The sequence below is a fragment of the Falco punctatus genome (assembly GCF_963210335.1).
Source record: "Falco punctatus genome assembly, contig: scaffold_213, whole genome shotgun sequence".
Lineage (NCBI taxonomy): Eukaryota > Metazoa > Chordata > Aves > Falconiformes > Falconidae > Falco > Falco punctatus.
In genome coordinates, this window is record NW_027660315.1 from 6,056 (window position 1) to 24,936 (window position 18,881).

An 18,881-nucleotide genomic window follows, 5' to 3' on the forward strand; every position below is an offset into this window, starting at 1 on the left:
GAATTCTATGCATCATAAAATTACATTTCCTTTCTTTATTACATCAGGTGTTGTGTAACTCCCAGATTATAATCCATGTCAACTCATGAAGGGTGTTCAGCAGGTGACAAGAGACTTTATTAAAGGTCAAATTAGATATTCATTATGTTAGTCTCTCCCGACTCAACTCTTCATAAAGCTAAACTGTCCTGCTCACTCATTCCCTTCTCCTGTTACAGCCTCCACTGTCCCAGTGATTATGGTGCCAGGTTTTTTCTGCCTTTTCTATTCCTCTCTGCCCTTTTGTTATGGAAGTGACCCTACTTAACACTGATTTCAAAGTGGGGATGCATAGCTGATTTATTTTGGAATTGTTACGGTGATATATACATTCCTGACCTATTTAACACACGACATCTTATTTTGGCTTTGCTTTGCTCTGCACTGAGTTTTTTCTCTCAGCACTGTGCTGTCCACAGAGGTGCCTGGAGTTTTTCCCTGAAATCAGCTCTAACTCAGAATATTTCATTTAAATATTAGGTCAGTGAAATATTTTTTCCAGCTTCCCTTAACTTATATTGGCACACAGAGAGCTCCATCTGCAATCACTTTGTGCCACTTACCCAACTTTTGGTTCATTCCTGCTCCCACTGAAGGCAAATGCCAAAACATGAATTAGATTTCAGAGCAGCAGCCTTTACTAGGGCCTTTTGAAGTTTTTCCCAGTCGTTCTCTATCTTACATAGATTTGGCTGCCTCACTAAACACTTCATCCTCTGGATGTGGTGCAAAAGCAAGCGGTGGTCTCGTCAATGGCGCTGAAGATTTCACCATTAAAACCAAATGAGCTGGACTCGATCATTCTTGGCTACCATATGTCTCAGCACTGATCATGGGGGATGTTCCTTCTGTGAGCCTTGCAACTCCTCTCACTGCAACACTGCTAAAAAATAGGTGCTTTCTCCTATGTTTTCTTTCACAACTTCATTTTTGTTCCTTGCTTCCTGCAGAACCAGTGCTGGTGCAATCACTGGGTATGTCTATAGATGTGTCCTCTCAGTACCTTTTTGATCTGTTTGCTGTTTTCACCAACTTCGGCAAGCAGACATTTCAAAATTAGTTCTGAAAGGTGTTTCTACACATTTCATGAAAAGTGATTTCTTTGGAAGTGCAGGGGTGATTTTATAAACATACCTAAAGGAAACAAAATCTTAGAACAATTCAATTGTTAGAAAGTTTTTGTGTTTGTACTTGCAAAATACAAATTCTTTGTATTTGCAAATAGTAGCTGTATTTTGCAAATACATGTAGGAAACAAGGCTTCATTAGTTACACTGCTTGTGGAACTGCTTATTAATCTTAGGCAAGGATTAATCCTGCAGCTGTTGCTGCCCAGTTTTCTTAACAGCCACTTGCAAAGGGCTTTATCCTTGTACCTTTGGGAAGGGCCAGTCAGTTACGTATCTGGGATTTTGCTTAGAGAAGTCTTTCCAAGAATGCTGAAAAGCTGGAGGAGAAAAAAAAATTACACTTACAGATTTGTTGATAGAATCTTGTTTACCATATTCAGACCAATATCTTAAAATACAATACCTAATTATTTTCCCAATTGTATTTGTGGGTCCTGATATAATGCTCAAGGTCCATAGTGCTGCTTTCTTTAGGTGAGATATCTGCAGTGCTGTTATTACATTATACTCAAACGTCCCTCGTTTTCCAGACTAGATGTTTTTAATGAAAAATGAAAATCATATCCTTATGTCAGAAGTTCAGCTGATTCAGTCTTCATTCTCTTAATGCCTCTGGACCTGATGAGTCTCCTCATATTACTGTTGTTGTTGTTGTTATACAATGTAGGCATAACAACTAATTATGGACAGTAGGAAAAACCATAGAGAAATAAATAATTTGGGAAGAAGGCCACAAATACTTCCAAACAGCTAACACAGTTCCCCAAAAGGGAGGTAATAACGCACAAGATCATTGCAGAAAACTCTCCAAAATTTCCAGTGAACTGAATACATTGTGAGACCAACGTCTCAAAAACAGATCTCTTCTTGCATGTTTCTTCAGGCCTGCAAAGGGGAGCTCACACACTCCAGCAGCCCTTCAGCTGCCTGCCATACCGACTGTGGGAGCTCCGTGAGCGCCTAATGCTCAGCTGATGGCACTGCAAAACCCATGCTTAGATTTGGGCTTCTCCTTTTCCCTCCGAAGCCCTTCGTTGTAAGACCTAGTTTCAGGAAGGTGGCTGTGCAGAGCTCCAGCAGAGCGGTGGGACAGAGACAACCCGCCCCACTCTGCAACACAGCTACCCCTCGCAGCCACTGAGCACTCATGCCCACCGAAAGCAAGAACAGGAGTTTTCCAGGGTAAGGATGGAGAAAAGCAGCTTGGGATCTGGCCTGTCGTAATAGCTGCTGTTACAGGATCCTCAGCAGCAATCGTTGTTATTGAGAAGGATGGAGATCGTTCTCTAGCATTTCTTTCTGCCTCAGCCAAATACTTGCTGTTAACTGCTTTTTTAGAGATTTTTTGTTAAACTAAATAAATCATTGAGTATAGACCCTCTACACATACTAATTTATATGCAGCCCTTTGTTGAAGATAAGGCCTTTGTTTCTGCCACCAATGCTTCTTCACTACATTAATGACAAATCACCCAGCATATTCTTTTCCATAAGACATTTATATCTATATTGTCCTACAAATCTTAAGACTAGTCCCTCTCTCAAGTACCTTTGGTCAGCTGCATCCTTTTTTTAAAAAAATGATTCTTGCTTTCTTTGCAAGATGATAATTTTACATGGCTTGGAGCAATGGTTGCAGGAGATATGCAATGCAATCCTAAGATTGTAAAACAACAAAAATGGGATAACTGAGCAGAGTTGAAAGTTATATCTGTACTGATTGTATGCAGTTCCCTTCTGTATAAGAAATTCCTCACGTCTGCTGGGCACCTGGGTTAGCTAAGCCAAGCCTGCAAGCCTCCACCACACTCACCTACCAAAACTCCACAGTGTGTCCAAGCCCAAAAGGGCTATCCTTCACATTACGTTCCAGGATTAACACTCCTAGCACGCAGCACAGCAGTACCCATATCCTAGAGCACAGAAAGGTCTTGTACACCCGACTTTCAGTCCATGGCCTGGCACACATGCAGGAGCTATCACATTTTGTGCATCCAGGCTCTGAGCACAAGCTTCCAGAGCCTGCTGCCTGCCTCCCATCACCAATATCCCCAAGATTATCCCTGGGGTATCAGTGACCTAAATACACTGGTTTGGATTTGAAAGTTGCTTTTGTTTTTAATGTCGCTGAGTCTCTAAAACCAGCACGCGTAACAAACTGCCTATTTCCAAGCATCGGTTGTGTAATTTTGCTCCCCACCCCCAGAGATGTTGCCTGCCATTCATTTAATGGGCTCAGTTTCACTAGGAAGTGCCTGGAGGAACCTCTTAGCTCCCTAATTAGCAACAGAAGGGGCCAGTCCTTGCCGGAGGTAGCAGTGAAACATTTGTGAGGTCTTCCGACAATAAGGGAGACAGAGAAGGGGCCATTTCCAGCTGGGAAAACAGTAACTTCTCTTCAGCATACAGTGCAGAGCAGAGGACTAAAGAGATGTTAGGGGGAAGGTATATTCAGCAATGAGAATGGGCTTTCTGCGCAAGAAAGGAGCATTTGTGGAGGGGGAGGAAGAGGTTGGAGAGATTGTCCTGGGCTCTCCCAAGCTGTTCATTGCTCCTGCAATCCGACTTTTATGTAATATACCATGGAGCAGCACAGAGGCCTCATGGACTGGCTACCGGTGAGGGCAGGAGCAAGGTGTTGCTGCCGTCTGCTCTCAGATGTTTGAGCTGGCTCTTGTTAGTAAGATTGAGGAATTAACAGCTTGGAGGTGCTTAGGAGCTCAGTGTTTCCTCCAGGGACGGGATCACTGAGGCTGAGCACAGAGCCTGCCATTCAGTGCCAGAGTAGACTTTGGTACCAAACAAATCTCCCACCAACCAGCTGAATGTCCTGAGACCTCACTGGAAAGGTGAAAACTTTGCTTGTCCATTGCAAGTAGGGTGATGTGCTGGGGGCTTTCCCTTAACCCCAAGGACACAGCCACACGTGGTAAGGTCTCCAGTTTTCCCCATCTAATCCCATCTCTGGGCATGGCTTTTTTCATACAATACCAGTTGGAAAGAGTTGCATGTGCATGGACAGTCCCAGCTTGGACCTGTTGGACCACGGGGACCATTTTCCTTCAGAAGTCATGCAGGGAAATACAGCATTCAGTGTCTTTGGCCTGTAGGAGCAAAGATCCGGCATAACACATGAAATCCTTGTTAGCCTTAGGACCTTCCTTAAAAGCAAAGGAAGAACATAACGTGCAAAGACAGAGTGATGCCATGGGGCAAGCAGGGTTTTGGGAACCTGGAAGAGCACAGGAGAGATCTGAAGCTTCCAGTTGTCCTGCCCTGCAACATTACTGGCCAGCAGCTCACTGGTAGTGGCCACCGACCAGAAAAAAAGAAGAGAGCTGGTCCCTGGTATAAGTCAGGAGACCATATTCACAAAGATCCCCTGTTAATGAGCACCATTTGCTTTCTAGTAATGCTTAAGACAGTGAACCTGATCTTGTGCATGCAAAAGGAAAATTACGCAGCAATGCCTTCATGCTGTAAGATGATGGCTTGATGATCTTAAAAGGTCTTTTCCAACCTCAACAATTCCATGAATCTATGATTCTGTGAAGGGCAGTGCATTACAGTTGGGGCCATAAATCCCAGCAAGGGCCTTGCAACGGCTCCAAAGGTCAGAATAATCATTTCCAAGTTGCCACAGCATCTCAAGCTATAAAAGAGCTGCGTTCAAAGGTTTTGTGCTCCATTCTTACCCCTGTTCAATAGCCCATTTCATAATGAGAAGTCACCAGCTTTCCTCCCTGTGTTTCAGGTTTCAGTATTAATGGCATTGATGAGGCTTGGATTGTGATTACGTGAAACTGGCAACGAGAAACACATAAAGTCCAAAATAGAAAAAAGCCCAAATACACACAAAAAAAGTGTTATTACTGGTGCTGCGAGCTCCTCTTTCCCACAAGAGGGCACCCAGTGTTTGCAGAACTACTGCTTGGCCTTTGGGTGCTTTCTCCAGCAGCAGGTCACACTGTACCAGCAGTAGCGAACGGGTCTGGGAGAGCTGGCAGGTTGTGTTGTGTTTGGCTCCTCCTGCTTGTATCCAGCTGTTAAACCAGCTGAAAAAATACATTACGGTAACATTTCCATGTCTGTATTTTCTATCATTGCTGCAGGGGGTGATCCTGCAGATCAGTGCCAAGAGCAAGAGAAAAGCATAGGAAACAAGCTTTCTGTTAGTATGTGATTTGTGCAATGGGAACATATGAAATCCCTTTATAAAATGATGCCTGTCGCACAGGGACTGTGGGAAGTTTAGACATTTGGAAGTTTAGACAGAGGTGCAATAGTGAGATTCAGTGTATCAAATTTTATTCTCTCTCCTTTTGGGTTGGTTTGGTTTTTTTTTTTCCCATGCCAGAGTAGCAGCTGAACCAGCAAAAGCACAGCACTGGGACAGAGGCAGAATTTTTTCTAATAGTGCTCCGAAGGGGGCTTTTTAAAAATGGGTTTGCTAAGACGTCTGTCATTAAGAATAAGGGATCCTGCCCCAATGCAGGGAGATGCTCTGAGACATTTTTGCAGGTCCTTTCCTGTGGGATTCCCCTTTCCATTTATGAGACATGCATCAAAATCTCGTGGGAGGCAGCCTTGCTGTCTCCAGCAAGCAGTTTCTGCCTGAATTTGTGCATTTTGGCCTCGAGAGGTTGTAAGAGAGGAGGGGAAAAACCCCTTGCTTTCCACTGCTGCTGCATCCCAGGACGGAATTTCCTCTGGGAACCCTTTGATCTCTGCTCACCAGCACTCACACAAAACTCCTGCACATCCCCTGCATTTCAGTAGATGGGATCCTGGCATCCCAGCTGTTCCAGATTTATCGGGGGTGAAGGTGGTGGTGAGGTGTTGCCTTTTAGCCCCAGGGTATTAGTGGCCTTGGTGTGTCACCTTGTATCTTAAGTAAAAGCCATTCTGACTTTCCCAAGCTTTTTATACAGAAAGCAGCAACTTCTGTCTTTTCTTTGTAGCTGTAACTAGCTCTGCTGGCTCTTCTCCCACATTCCTGGTATAGATAAATTCACTCACAGCTGTTTAAGCCAGTCCTTCCTCCACCAGCCTTTATGCTTTTTCCCAGTGCTAAGTAAGAAACAGAATTTCCTCGAGGTCTCTTTTGTCTACCGACGACATCACAGCCTGCGGTACCTCAACCTGGCTCTTTACAGGGTCCTCAGCTACCTTCCACATGGGTTGTAGTTCTTTCCCCTTGTTGCTAATAATTCCCTTGTCTGCTGACTATAGTCCCTCTGCAATCAGGGATGTCATCTTCCAAGAGGCCTCAAAAGAGCTGGTTTTGTTTGGGAAATAGAACCTTAAAGCTAAGTAATCCCAGACGGATGTAACCAGAAATAGCTGTGGTGTAGCAATAAACTGAACTTTGACCAAATGAAGGATTTACAAGCTTTTCTTCCTGATGACTCTTTTTTGATGGCACAGTGGCTGCATATGAAGTCACGGTATGAGACCTAACCATCACAGAGCTCACTGGTGATGGTACTTCGCTTAGAGCGTTGCATGGAGATAGGAATCATTTTCTCTCACAGTAAGATGTAGTTATTCCTGGACTGAAGCACAGCAAGGACACAATTTAGGAAAGAGAAGCCTTTACCTAGTAAGATTTTACTAACCATGAAGGAAATGAAGTCTAAAAATGAGCTAAAACAAAGCATTGATTTCTGTGGAAAATGAAAAGCAACTTTTCCTTTTTTGTTTGGGCTGCTGCAGATCACAGGTGCACATGGAATAGAGCCACACGATGCACAGGTCAGAAGGGGCACATGGAGGTCAGCTCATCGCCAGGTTCAGGTAGATCAGGTTGCTCAGTGCCTTGTTCCTGTCAAATTTTGATTGCCTCTAAGGATGGAGATCCCACATCCTCTCTGGGCCCCTGTCCCAGTGTCTGAATACCTCCATGGTGAACTAATTTTTCCTCACATCTAACCAGAATTTCCCTTCTTGCAATTTGCGTCCATTGCCTTTTGTTCTTGGTCCATTTTTCCTACACTCTCCACTAGGTAGATGCAGACAGCAGTAAGACCCCACCCTTTGCCTTCTCTCCTCCAGGCTGAACAAGCCCAGGTCTCTCTGTCTCTCCTGGTACACCACATGGCTCCAGCCCCCCAGCAGCCTGGTGGCCCTGACCACCGAGGGTGGGCAGCCTCACTCCAGCCCTTCCTCTGCCAGCAAGGCCAGCACTGGACATGGCACTCCAGATGTGGCCCCACAAGTGCTGAAGAGAGCGAAGGATCACCTCGCTCAGCCTGCTGGCTAACACGCTTGCTATCTAGCCCTGTACGCACCGGCCTTTGCTGCACCTTGTTGACTCAGGCTCAGCTGAGGACCTCAGGCCAGGCTCTGCAGAGCTGCTTTCTATGCATCTGGCGTCCAGCCTGTGCTGATGCACGGAGCTGTTCCCTCCCCGTGCAGGACCTGGCATTTGTCTCTTGCTGAACTTAATTTGCAAGCGCACGTTTAGGCAATAGGTGGCACTGATGGTTGATGTAGCTTGCATTGTCACCAGGAGAGTGTCGCTGCGGAAGAGAAAGCCAGCAGAGGAGACACCTGGGTTGTTTCGCTGGGAGCTGTGGCTAGGCGAGGAGGAGCGGACATGTGGCAGGAGATGCTTCCAAACGCCTGGTGAGATCTCTTTGGCACAGGGAGGAGGGACTCTAAACAGGGGTCCCCAGGGTTGGGGCAGGAGAAAGGCCCGGTGGGGTCCACCAGGCCATCGGTGGGTGGGAGCATGCAGCTGAGCTTTCCTGAGCATGGGTAGGGAGGAGGTTTTATAAGACTGAGCCTTGTTCTGTGCCACTCAGAGAGCTGTTTCTGGGACATGCTTGCTTTGTTAGCAGTGCCGAGTTTGTGCTGTTGCCGTGATAACTGGTTTCGTGCCTCTGACTCACTAAACTCCAGGATGTAAGTGCAGGGGGTTGTTATTACTTGTTGCATAAGCTACTCAGCCTCCAGGGAGGTGGAGGCTGACACTGTTTGCTCTTAGGAGCTCTTGGTCTTCTTTGTCTGGGAGTGGTTTCAGGAGATACTTCCTTAAAAATCACATAGACTGTCTCAGAGATCAATTACCCAATTGCCTTCACTACTGCTGGGGTGTCCAGTACAGGCACTGTGTTCTGCATCACAGGTAGCAGTGGGAAAGGGTACTAGGCAACAGGAAACACCCAGTGGACTTGGTTTTTCATGGAGTTTCCTGTCCTTTTTAATTTTTTTTTGTCTCAAGGCATCGTAATTATGACACCAAACAGCTCCCTCATCTAGCTGCAGAGTAACAAGACTTTCTCTGTTGCTTCTAACTTTTTGGTAGATTTTAGATTCTGCTTTTCTTGCAAGAGAATCTACCAGGCTAAAAGAGAACCAACGAGGATGTTTCCTTTTTCTTGCGGGCAGATGAGACCTAAAAGCTTGGTATCCAGTCAGGAGTAGCTGGAAGTAGCAAAGGTACAGCAGCTCACTGAACCTGAACAGGGAAGGGTCCCACAAGCTGCTCCTCATGCCAGCCCTGGGCAGGATGAGTACCACGTGGCTGGCAGCAGAGTAACCCTTGAGCTTGGAAGTCCCCTGCCAAGGCTGGGCACCTATCGCTACACAGCTGCCAAAATAAACTATTTACTTGGCTGAAGTAACACAGCCCTCTGTAGGATGAAACACCGCAAGGACACCTACCCAGTTGTTCAGTGCCTTTTATCTAAATTGTGCTGAAGGCGGGAATATTATGGTGACAAACTATCTAGCTAAAACACAGCCCAGAAACACTGTCTCTGTTGCCAGCCAGCTGAACAGCTTGTGATCCCATGGCTGCGCGGTAAATGGTGCTGGCAGGGGATGTTCCTTACACCATCCCCAAGGGATGGTACCATTCAGACAACACTATCAGACCAAGAATCTTTCCCACCCCACCCCCACCCCCATTTTCTAGGGATGGCACCTTGTCCCGGATCAGGTAAGTGAAATAGCTGCTCTGTGCTGAGGAGTTCACTTTTTATTAGCACCTGGGCTGGGGCACAGCATAGTCCCTTCCATACCCTGTATGACAAAAAATCTTCATTCACAGTCTTCTTTGAGCCCCCTGCAATAGCCCCAGACAGCTCTGCTAATCCCCAAGGGAAGCTGGAGAGCTTGAGGCACAGGTCAGGGGGACGGGAAGGGACACTACATTTAGGACTGATTGCTGAAGGGTTTGAACGGTTTTAAAACATTGCTGTCTGTCTGTTAAATCCAGCTCTGGCGCCTTAGCTCCTACACCTCAAGAAAGTCTGAAACTTTGCTGTCTAGGTAAGAAAAAGAGGCACCAGACAGACAAGTTGAGACCTTTACCTATGGACAGCTATGGTGGAGGGCTAGCGTTGCCCTAAAAGATGACTGAATCTGTAGGGGAGCTATGTATGTAGCACAGTCAAGGGGCATGTCTAGCACATCCAGCTGTCTCCAGCAGCTGAAAACTCTTGTCTCTGCTCCTCAGCCACTCTGTGCAGTTTTTATTCCTGAAGCTGTCCAGGTGCTACTATCCCATTCACTTCAGTACCTGCCTTAAAACAGATAGATCCAGATCCTACTGATCCTTGTCTCCCAGGGCACACCTGGTTCATAAGGAGAGGGACAGAGAAGCCTTGTGATTAACAAGTCCTGATCAGCAAAGGCTTAAGGTCCCTAAGAAACACTGGTAGATGTAACCCTGCCACAAATCCTGCCTGCGATCTTCAAAAATAACAGAAACACCCAGCCCCTGCTGACTGCATGGGGTTTGTTACTCACGTCCAACCAATGTGACTACAAGCCTCAGCATAGTCCCTTTACCCTTGACACTTCTGTTGGGCGCAAACAATTTTATGCCTCCCCAGGTCATTCGAATGTTCTCAGAGGAATGCAGTCCTGGTCCCTGTGGCCGCTCTGGGCGTTGGAGGGATGCTGGTTTACTGGCTGAGGTCTAGACACAAGATCAAGACTATTGAAATGGGCAATGGACGGTGGGGCTCAGATGAAAGACCTCTAAAAGGGAAAGAAGATGAAAGTATCTGTCCCTTCAAGACTGAAACATCTGACAAAGAAATTGAGGTGCCCGTGCCTGGGAGGTAAGGAGGGGCAGAAAGCTGCGAGGTGGAGCCAGTTCATCACCCACCTTACTGCTTTGAGGTGATGCCTTGGGGGCAATAGCCAGCGCAGGTCCGTTAGATGATGCTCTGGCTCACTGCCCTTTATGAATGGGATTTGAGCTCAGATTCACTGCAATGTCTTTACGCTTTCTGAGACCACAGACTCTCAATGCAACCTGGGGCTGCTCCTGCAGAAAGGCCATGCTTTGAGCAGCAGAATTTGACAGCAGGTCTGCAGTGGTGGAATGGGGTGGGAGGGCACCGGGATAGCAAAGGCACCAGTAGGGCAGGACTGAGGGGCTTCCGCAGAGGACAGGGTTGGAAGGGTGAAGAAGGATGGGGTCCTTCCTTCTGTCCCTACAAGCCTGTCACTAATTATCTGGCCAACTAGCAGTCGGTAGCACAGGCTGAGCTGCTTATTCTTCTCTCAGCTGGCAGTGCTGGCAAGTTCCTAGTGCCCAAAACCCTAAAGCGAGTTAGCAGTAAGGCAAGTGTAGAACCCACTACTCCTGGGTGCCCTAGGGGAACTGCTAACCTGTAGAGAAATATATTCTCCATATAAATGATTCAGGAAGTTATACAGAGTATGGCACTGCTTCAGGAGGGCTTGTGGTGTCCCAGAGAGAGACACAGAAGCCGGTGGAGCCAGGAGAGCCTGTTCATGCCTGCCTTAGCATAGGGCACATGCAGGCATCTGGCCAGCCTTGCAAGAGCTCCTGTCCGCAGGACCTGCATCGCCGCCTGGAGCAGGCCCGCTACACACCGCAGCTGGAAGGGGCTGCCTTCCGCTACGGCTTCACCTCCAGCTACCTGCAGAAGGTGGTGGCCTACTGGAGGAACCCGTTTGACCGACGCAAGCAAGTGGAAATCCTGAACAAATATCCCCATTTCCGAACCACCATTGAAGGTGAGGGGGTCTCTGTGGCTTGAGCAGGTCTCACTCTGAAATGCACAGAGAGAATGGGGGGCTTTAAGAGGTTACTCTATTAAGACAACAGTGTGCATAACAGCTTAATGAAGGATCAGTAGTGGAGGCTATGTTATTAGTAACCCTCTATAGATTAAGATCATTGCACAGTGGTGATAAGATTAGATCTGCTTGAAGATGGGCTTCATCTGGCTCTGAACCTGCACTAAATAACAACGAGGTTTTCTTCTGCTATTGCCTTGAAGCCACCTTTGAAAACTGTAAAATTTACCCAGGCCCTGAGGTTGGAATATCCACCACCACCACCCAGTTTAGCCAGGTGAGGTTAGCCAGACTTTAGATAAGTGATCTGCAGGTTAAACTTATATCCTGCGCTTACTTTTTCCATGTTTCTCTTTTTATCACCCACACATTTTGTAATTTAGTCATGTTTTTGCACGTGTCTTAGTTGCATTATGCTATTCATTGAAGTGCAGCTGTACTTATATACTGTAAGACCAATTTCTCAGGAGGTGGATGCTCAGTCTCCTGTGACCCCAGTAACTGGGACTGGGATCAATACCTCTGTCTGTAAGTAAAAGATGAGACACAGGTAAAATACCAGGCATGTCCTTTCAGCTAGGCATCTTCTTGCCATGGGTTGATTGTGTACCTTCTGCTGTGAATGCTAATCACAGTTTTGCCACCCTCCTTCTTCAGAGTTTGGAACAGAAACTGTGATGGAACTAAGGCTTTAATTTATCTGTCTGGATGTGTGGCAGGGATTGATATCCATTTTATCCACGTGAAGCCCTCCTATGTCCCTCACAGTTGAGCTGTTCAACCTCTGCTGATGGTCCACGGCTGGCCTGGCTCCTTCTACGAGTTCTACAAGACCATCGCTCTACTCACAGAGCCAGCTGAGCATGGCCTGAATGAGGGTGACATGGTGTTTGAGGTCATCTGCCCATCCATCCCAGGATATGGCTTCTCTGAGGCACCACACCAGAAAGGTGAGCGATGAAAAGGCGCTGTTGGAATTGCCAGGTTCTTGGAGCCTCAGTCATCCCTGGCCCTCACCAGGGAATGCAGTTTGTGAATGCAGATGCTTGGCTCTGCACTAACACCCATGTGGCTGAGGCTCTGGGGCTGGCTGTGGAGATCTGGAAGGTAATGGTAGCTGGAAACCAGGTCTGCTTTCCACTTTATCCACTTTATCCACTTTCCACTGAATTTCCATCTTGTGTTCACTGTATTGCCAAGGAGCAAGGCAGAGCAGCATAGCACACTGTGCCTTTACACAGCAGCATAAACATGTGCCTCTGTCAGACCATGATCTTTGGCCAGGGGATGATACACCAAGACAAACAGGTTTCCTCTGTTTCTCTTTACCTACAGGCTTTGACAGCAAAGCAACTGCTCGGAAATTTCATAAGCTGATGAATAGATTGGGCTCCAAAGAATACTACCTACAGGGAGAAGACTGGGGATCTCTTATTACCACAAACATGGCCCAGATGCTGCCACAGTGAGTAGCAAAGGGAATCAGTGCAGAGAAGGTTTCTCCAGTTCTTACCCTACCTTCTGGCTCCACGGTCCGGGTCCTGCCTTCTGTTTGCCCTGCCTCTCATCGCCTTCTGCTTTGTTTTCTCCAGGGGTATCCCCACCCCTGTGCATTCAGTCATATTCACGTGCTTTGCATTGACAGTGGTATTTGCATTCTCACGCTTTCTAAATTTCATAGAATCATAGAAGCATTTAGGTTGGAAAAGACCTTGAAGATCATTGAGTCCAACCATAAACCTAACACTGCCAAGTCCACTGCTAAACCAGGTCCCTAAGTGCCACATCTACACACCTTTTAAATACCTCTACCACTTCCCTGGGCAGCCTGTTCCAATGCTTGGCAAACCTTTTAGTGAAGAAATTTTTCCTGATATCCCATCTGAACCTCCCCTGGCACGACTTGAGGCCATTTCCTCTCATCCTCTCACTTGTTACCTGGGAAAAAGTGACCAACACCCACCTTGTTACAACCTCCTTTCCTGTAGTTTTAGAGAGCAAGAAGGTCTCCCCCAAGCCCCCTTTCCTCCAGACTAAACAAGCCCAGTTGCCTCAGCTGTTTCTCATAGGACTTGTTCTCTAGACCCTTCACCAGCTCCGTTGCTCTTCTTTGGACACATCTTTCTTGTAGTGAGAGGCCCAAAACCGAACACAGTATTCGAGGTGCAGCCACACCAGTGCTGGGTACAGCATCACTGCCCTTGTCCTGCTGGCCACGCAATTTCTGACACAAGCCAGGATGCTGTTGGCCTCCCTTATCTAGGGAAGAGTTGTACAGAGAAAAATGGAGTGCTGTTTGGCTTCTCTTTCACTAGGCATGGAAGTAAGCTCTGCTGCATTTTGATTTGAGACCTCAAGGATCATCATTCTAAATCAGGAAGGAGATAAATTTAAAATTGGCAGGGAGAAAAGGAAGGAGCTCAGCCTTTCAGCAGCTGATCAGTACCACGAAGTATAGGACTTTCCTGGATGGAGATGGCACCAGCTGTACCATTTTTAACTCTCCCAAATTTTTTTGGAAATCACGATAAATGTGAAGGGCTTATGTATTTGGCTTAGTGAAATGCTTCTATTACAGCTCCCGTCAGACTTATTTTCTAGAAAATTTGGAAACAGAAAATGGCTTGATTTAACCTTCTATTCATTAACCTGATTTCAGATCTGTGAATCTTATCTTCGCTGGCAGAGAAGGTTTGAGAAGGATGATTTCCGTGATGCTTGGGGCTTATATACCATGGCTCATAGGCTTTACTAGGGAAGATGTTCGACGTATGTATCCTTTCATCCAGAAGAATATACATGAACTATTGCGAGAGTCTGGATACTTACACATCCAAGCCACCAAACCAGACACTGCAGGTAATGAACCTTCTCTATATCACTATGAACTTTGTATACTGACTGCTTAAGGCGTATAAACACATAGTTGAACAAAAGCCAACCATGTTTGAGAAGCAATGAATTCTGGTGACTGAATGCAAGACATGGGGACAAGAGCTGTGTAAAAGGAAGTGAAAAGGAACCGCTTAAAAAAAGACGGAGACTACAAATATCACTTTTCAAGGTCTGTTAAATGGCATACCACTTCTCTATGGCAAAGAACCCCTTTGCAAAAAGCCTCTTAAAGTAAAGCACAGGACCCTGACATTGAAGCTTCTAGAAATAAATGTGGGTGAAAACAAGAAAAATACCATAAGCAAGTGCAATGTGAAACTTGCAGAAAGGTAGACACAGCCATAATACCTGAAGCCAGAAGCATGATGTAGTGGGACCAGTAGATAAGGAGTCTGAAGAAAGGTATGGCCATCTCAGAAAAGTTACATGATTTATTTGTATAATATTATCAAAGATTATGGGGTATTCCTTTATTGAAATAAACTCTCATCAGGAAAGACAGCAGAGCTGTCTCAGACTGGCATCAGGTACGGAGACCATAGAAGGAATAGCACCCCATCCTGGCATTTAACTGGAAAAGAGGAAACTCAAAGTGAAACGTCAGCTAATGCCTAGTCTGTTGCTTGAACTGATTGCAATATCAGAGAAATAAAAGGAGACAAACCAGATACCAGGTTGGGGTTTTTTGGGTTTTCTTTTCAAAAGCCAAACAATGAAGACAGCCCCCAGAAAAACAAAGACCAGTATGTCTAGTGTCTGATCAGAAAACTATCAGAAATGTTTTTAAAAGGAGAATTCATTTACAGGTGATAATATCACAGGGAAATCATGCTTCAAATATCAGAGCTCTCGCAGGATCAAGAAGCTGTGGATCTAGTAATGGAACATATTTAATTTCCAAGAAAAGTTTTGTTGAGGTTCCTTCCCCCAGTGTTCTTAAAGACATTAAACTGCCTTAAGAAAAAGATTAAGTTCATGGGTTAATAACTAGTTAACATGAGAATTCATGAATATAAATAAGTAAGCAAGTTCCAGGGGAGAGAGAGTATCACAAAAATCTGTGCTGGCACCCGTACCTTTCAATATGATCTTAATTTCTCTACAGATAAAAGTGAATGGTTAAGTGAAAATCTGACACCTATCCAGGGTTTGGTTTAATCTAAAGATAAATGGTTTTGTAACTCTCTGCAGTTAAGTGACTGGTTGATTAAACTGGCCAATAAAAACTGATGTCAACAAAGTCCAAAGCAATTTAAGCAGAGGAAGAAAATCACAATGGGCTCTAGTTTGGTTGCTGCTATGTGAGAGAATCCAAGAGTCAAGGACAGTGCTTTGAAACGTCAGCCAGCTCAGACTTTAAGAGAATCTTACAAACTCTTAAAGAAAGCAAAAAGAGAGTAAGACAAAACACTAAATCCATGATATTTAGAATCTGTTCCACCCCTGTTTCATTAATATATTTTATAATCAAAAGAATACAAGAAGGGGAGAAAAAGAACCCTAAAGTGACCAAGCAGCTTCCCTACAAGCACTGTACATAGTCTAGGACTCTTTAACCTGGAAAAAAAGAAGAGCAGGGATTTTGTAGCACACTGTGAAAGGCAGAAAATAAATAGGGGGAAAAAATACATATTCCCTGCTTAGTCTCAAAAAATATCTATATTATCAGTTTAGTTCTCATTAGGCAGGTTTAAAGCAAAGCTACAGTATTTTCACTCACCAGAAGCTGTGGTACCTAAGATGTGTACAGGTTGAATCATTAGTAAGCTGCAAACAAGACTGGTATTTCTGAGCATCCAGTCCATGAAAGTTGAATACAGTGATTCGGAGACAGCTTTCAGCTCAGAAAATGCTCACCTCCAGACGGGTCATATGTTAGCTGGCACATTTTAGCCTGCCCTACCTTTGCTGGTCAAAGCATTTACATGACTTTGATGTGTAGCAAATCACTTTAGGCCTGACAGCACAGGGAAACTGTTGTGCCAATGCACAAACTTACTTTGCATTAACTATGTCCACTATTAAATTGAAATCACATTGTGCATCATCTTCTACGCAGTCATTCAGTGCTAAAGTCACACTAAAATACACTTGAGAGTAGGCAATTCTAAGGATACTGTAAAACTACAGCCTGGAGTGTGGTACAGGAATTTTCCCAAGGCAAGCTCTACCACTGCTGAAGTAATCCCCACCCGTTTTACAGGTTAAAACACAGATATAATATGCTGTGTTTATAATGTTTGTTAGCATTCCCCAAAGGCAGGAGCAGATAGCAGATACACAACACTCCACTGTTGTTTAAATTACATAGAAAGTGAACAGCACTCAGGGTCCCAGTTAGCCATCCTAAGCAGGACAGTGCTCCCAAACAGTTTATCTGAAATTTCTTTTCAGAGTGTAATCCCTTTACATCTGAATTTGCTCTTTCTGCCACACATTACCAAGAAGCCCAGAGGATTTTCTTAACTCCTATTTTCTTTTGTATAGGAATTGCTCAACTTTATAGTGCTGTCAGTTATAGCCAAAATTCCATTGGGGTGAACTTTTCAAGAATAAAGTACTACCAGGGCTGGTAAAACGCACTCTTTACTGAATTCTCATAGAAAACTCTGAAGAATTGATGTAAGTCCAGTTTAACTCCCACTGAAGTATTTGCAATGCCAGGCAACTGCAATGGTTCTCTTCTTCTCTTGAATTAGGTTGTGGACTGAATGACTCCCCTGGGGGGCTTGCTGCATATATATTGGAAAAATTCTCTACCTGGAGAGATAAATCATTTCTGCATAAAGATGATGGAGGCTTGGAAAGGTAAGAAAACAGGTGCTCTTCCATGAGAGGACTCATTAAAAGAATGAGCAATGGTAACTAATGAGGAGATAGGTAAAAGACTGGCCAAAGCTGAATTTTGAGCATGAAAGGTTACACATGACAAGTAGTAGTGTAAACTTACAGCAGACCGCCTGCAAACTACTGCTTCAGCACCGGGCAGTTTTGCTCTGGGCACATGGGTGCCAATTAATTTGCTGCTTGAAAACAAGTGGAGAACAAGAACAACTGTTCTTCAGGGCATGAGCCCAATATAGCGTATTGAGAAACAGCTTCCAATGAAACGTCTTCATCTTTTTCTATCAATAGCAAATACACTCTTGATGAGCTTTTGGCCAATGTGATGATTTATTGGGTGACATCCTCCATTGTGTCCTCAATGCGATTCTACAAGGAGAACATCTCCAAGGACCCTGGTCTAACAGGTGATGCCAGGTAATGAAGTGGTAGGTGTAAGAAAGATTTGCAAATGAGATTGAACCACGTTTGCCTGTATAAACATTTAGATTACTTTAAAACAGCAAACTTAAGTTGTTAAAAAAAATAATCTAAGTTCTTATTTTCTTTTGATAAAAATAGTTGAGTCATTTTTCTTTTGAACCTGTAATTCACACAAAGTAACTTGTAGCCAAGACAATGCAGCGGACATATCAAACTATATTCAGTCTTGTGTTCAAACTACAGGTCTATATACTTAGTCACCAAACAAATGTGATCTCTGGCTCAGTTCAGTTAAAACAAAACAGAAAATCAGGAGCATTTCCAAGAGAGACGTTTAAACTGAATTAGGAAGCATACGGCTTAGTGGTGGATAAAACTAACGACTACAAGTGTTAAGCACAAACTTGGGGAAGCAATTTGGAGAGCAGTACCTTCTAACAAACCAAGCACCTTCTAACAGCCACTGACTTTAAGATGACTATAAGAGAGGCTGACCAGAAAATGCTGCAGAACGGAATTCCATGTGATTGATCACACAAACAAATAGAAGAGTCTTTTCCTTTGTAGACCGAGCCAGCTTACCTTTCCTCAACTCATTCGTTACGCTGGTACTATAAATTCTAAAGTAAACTTGAGCAGGCTCATTTCTGACTGTCACAAAGAGGTGATGCGTCTTGCCATTTATCGCAAAACTGTAAAACAAGGTAAGTTTAAAAATAGGAAACGTTTCAAGATTGAACCGTGTGCGAAGTTGGCTCTACTTTACGTTTTTGGGTATAATATTCTCATACTCAAGGAGACTCAAATACAAGCAAAGCTTTTCAGCAGAGTACAAACCACAAAATGTGTCGCTGCGGTGAAGCTCTGCCAGCTGACTGTGGCAATTACTAGAGTCAGGAGGTTTTTATAGAATTTCCCCAGGACTTTTTTCAAAAAGGCACTTAGTTAATGTCCTCTAGGTTTGCAGTGTATGTTCCCACAGGGACTGCAGCTTTTTCCTCAGGAGCTAGTACATACACCACGGGTCTGGGCAAAGGAGGTCTTCAAGAACATCATCACTTACTCTTACATGCCACGTGGAGGGCATTTTGCTGCCTTTGAGGAACCAAAGCTTCTGGCACAAGACATCATGCACTTTGTCAGAAAAGAACCAAGCTGTGAACATGCACTTTAGATACATATATAGAACAGAAGCAAGTTGTTCTGCCACCAGCAGAACCTTTACTTTGAGGGATCAAATAAATCCAATGTAATCACATAGAGAAAACAACATTTCATTTTGATAATCATTACAGTACTAAAATTGTTAATGAAGCTCTAAAGCTTTTCTAAAGAATAAAAGAAAAAACCCCAAAATAAGCAACTTGTCTTCTTTCACTCCCGGCACCGTATCATTGCTGCACTCATAGTTCAAGTGTAACAGAATACATGAACGGTTTACTGCAGAAACACTGCACTCATCTGGGGAAGAGAGTAGAAAGAAAC

The 18,881-nt window shown here is 44.7% G+C and overlaps 1 protein-coding gene across 1 annotated transcript; it reads left to right on the plus strand.

Moving 5' to 3' along the window:
• Positions 1-10,614: 10,614 nt before the first annotated feature.
• LOC308057152 (epoxide hydrolase 1-like) lies at positions 10,615-18,570 on the plus strand (the record flags this gene model as incomplete). The annotated part of the gene is given in 8 exon segments (XM_080411302.1): positions 10,615-11,171; positions 11,954-12,003; positions 12,007-12,184; positions 12,570-12,700; positions 16,915-16,937; positions 17,265-17,390; positions 18,356-18,389; positions 18,391-18,570. Coding segments are annotated over 8 exon segments (945 nt in total). The 5' UTR covers positions 10,615-10,948.
• Between the last annotated feature and the right edge of the window lie 311 nt (positions 18,571-18,881).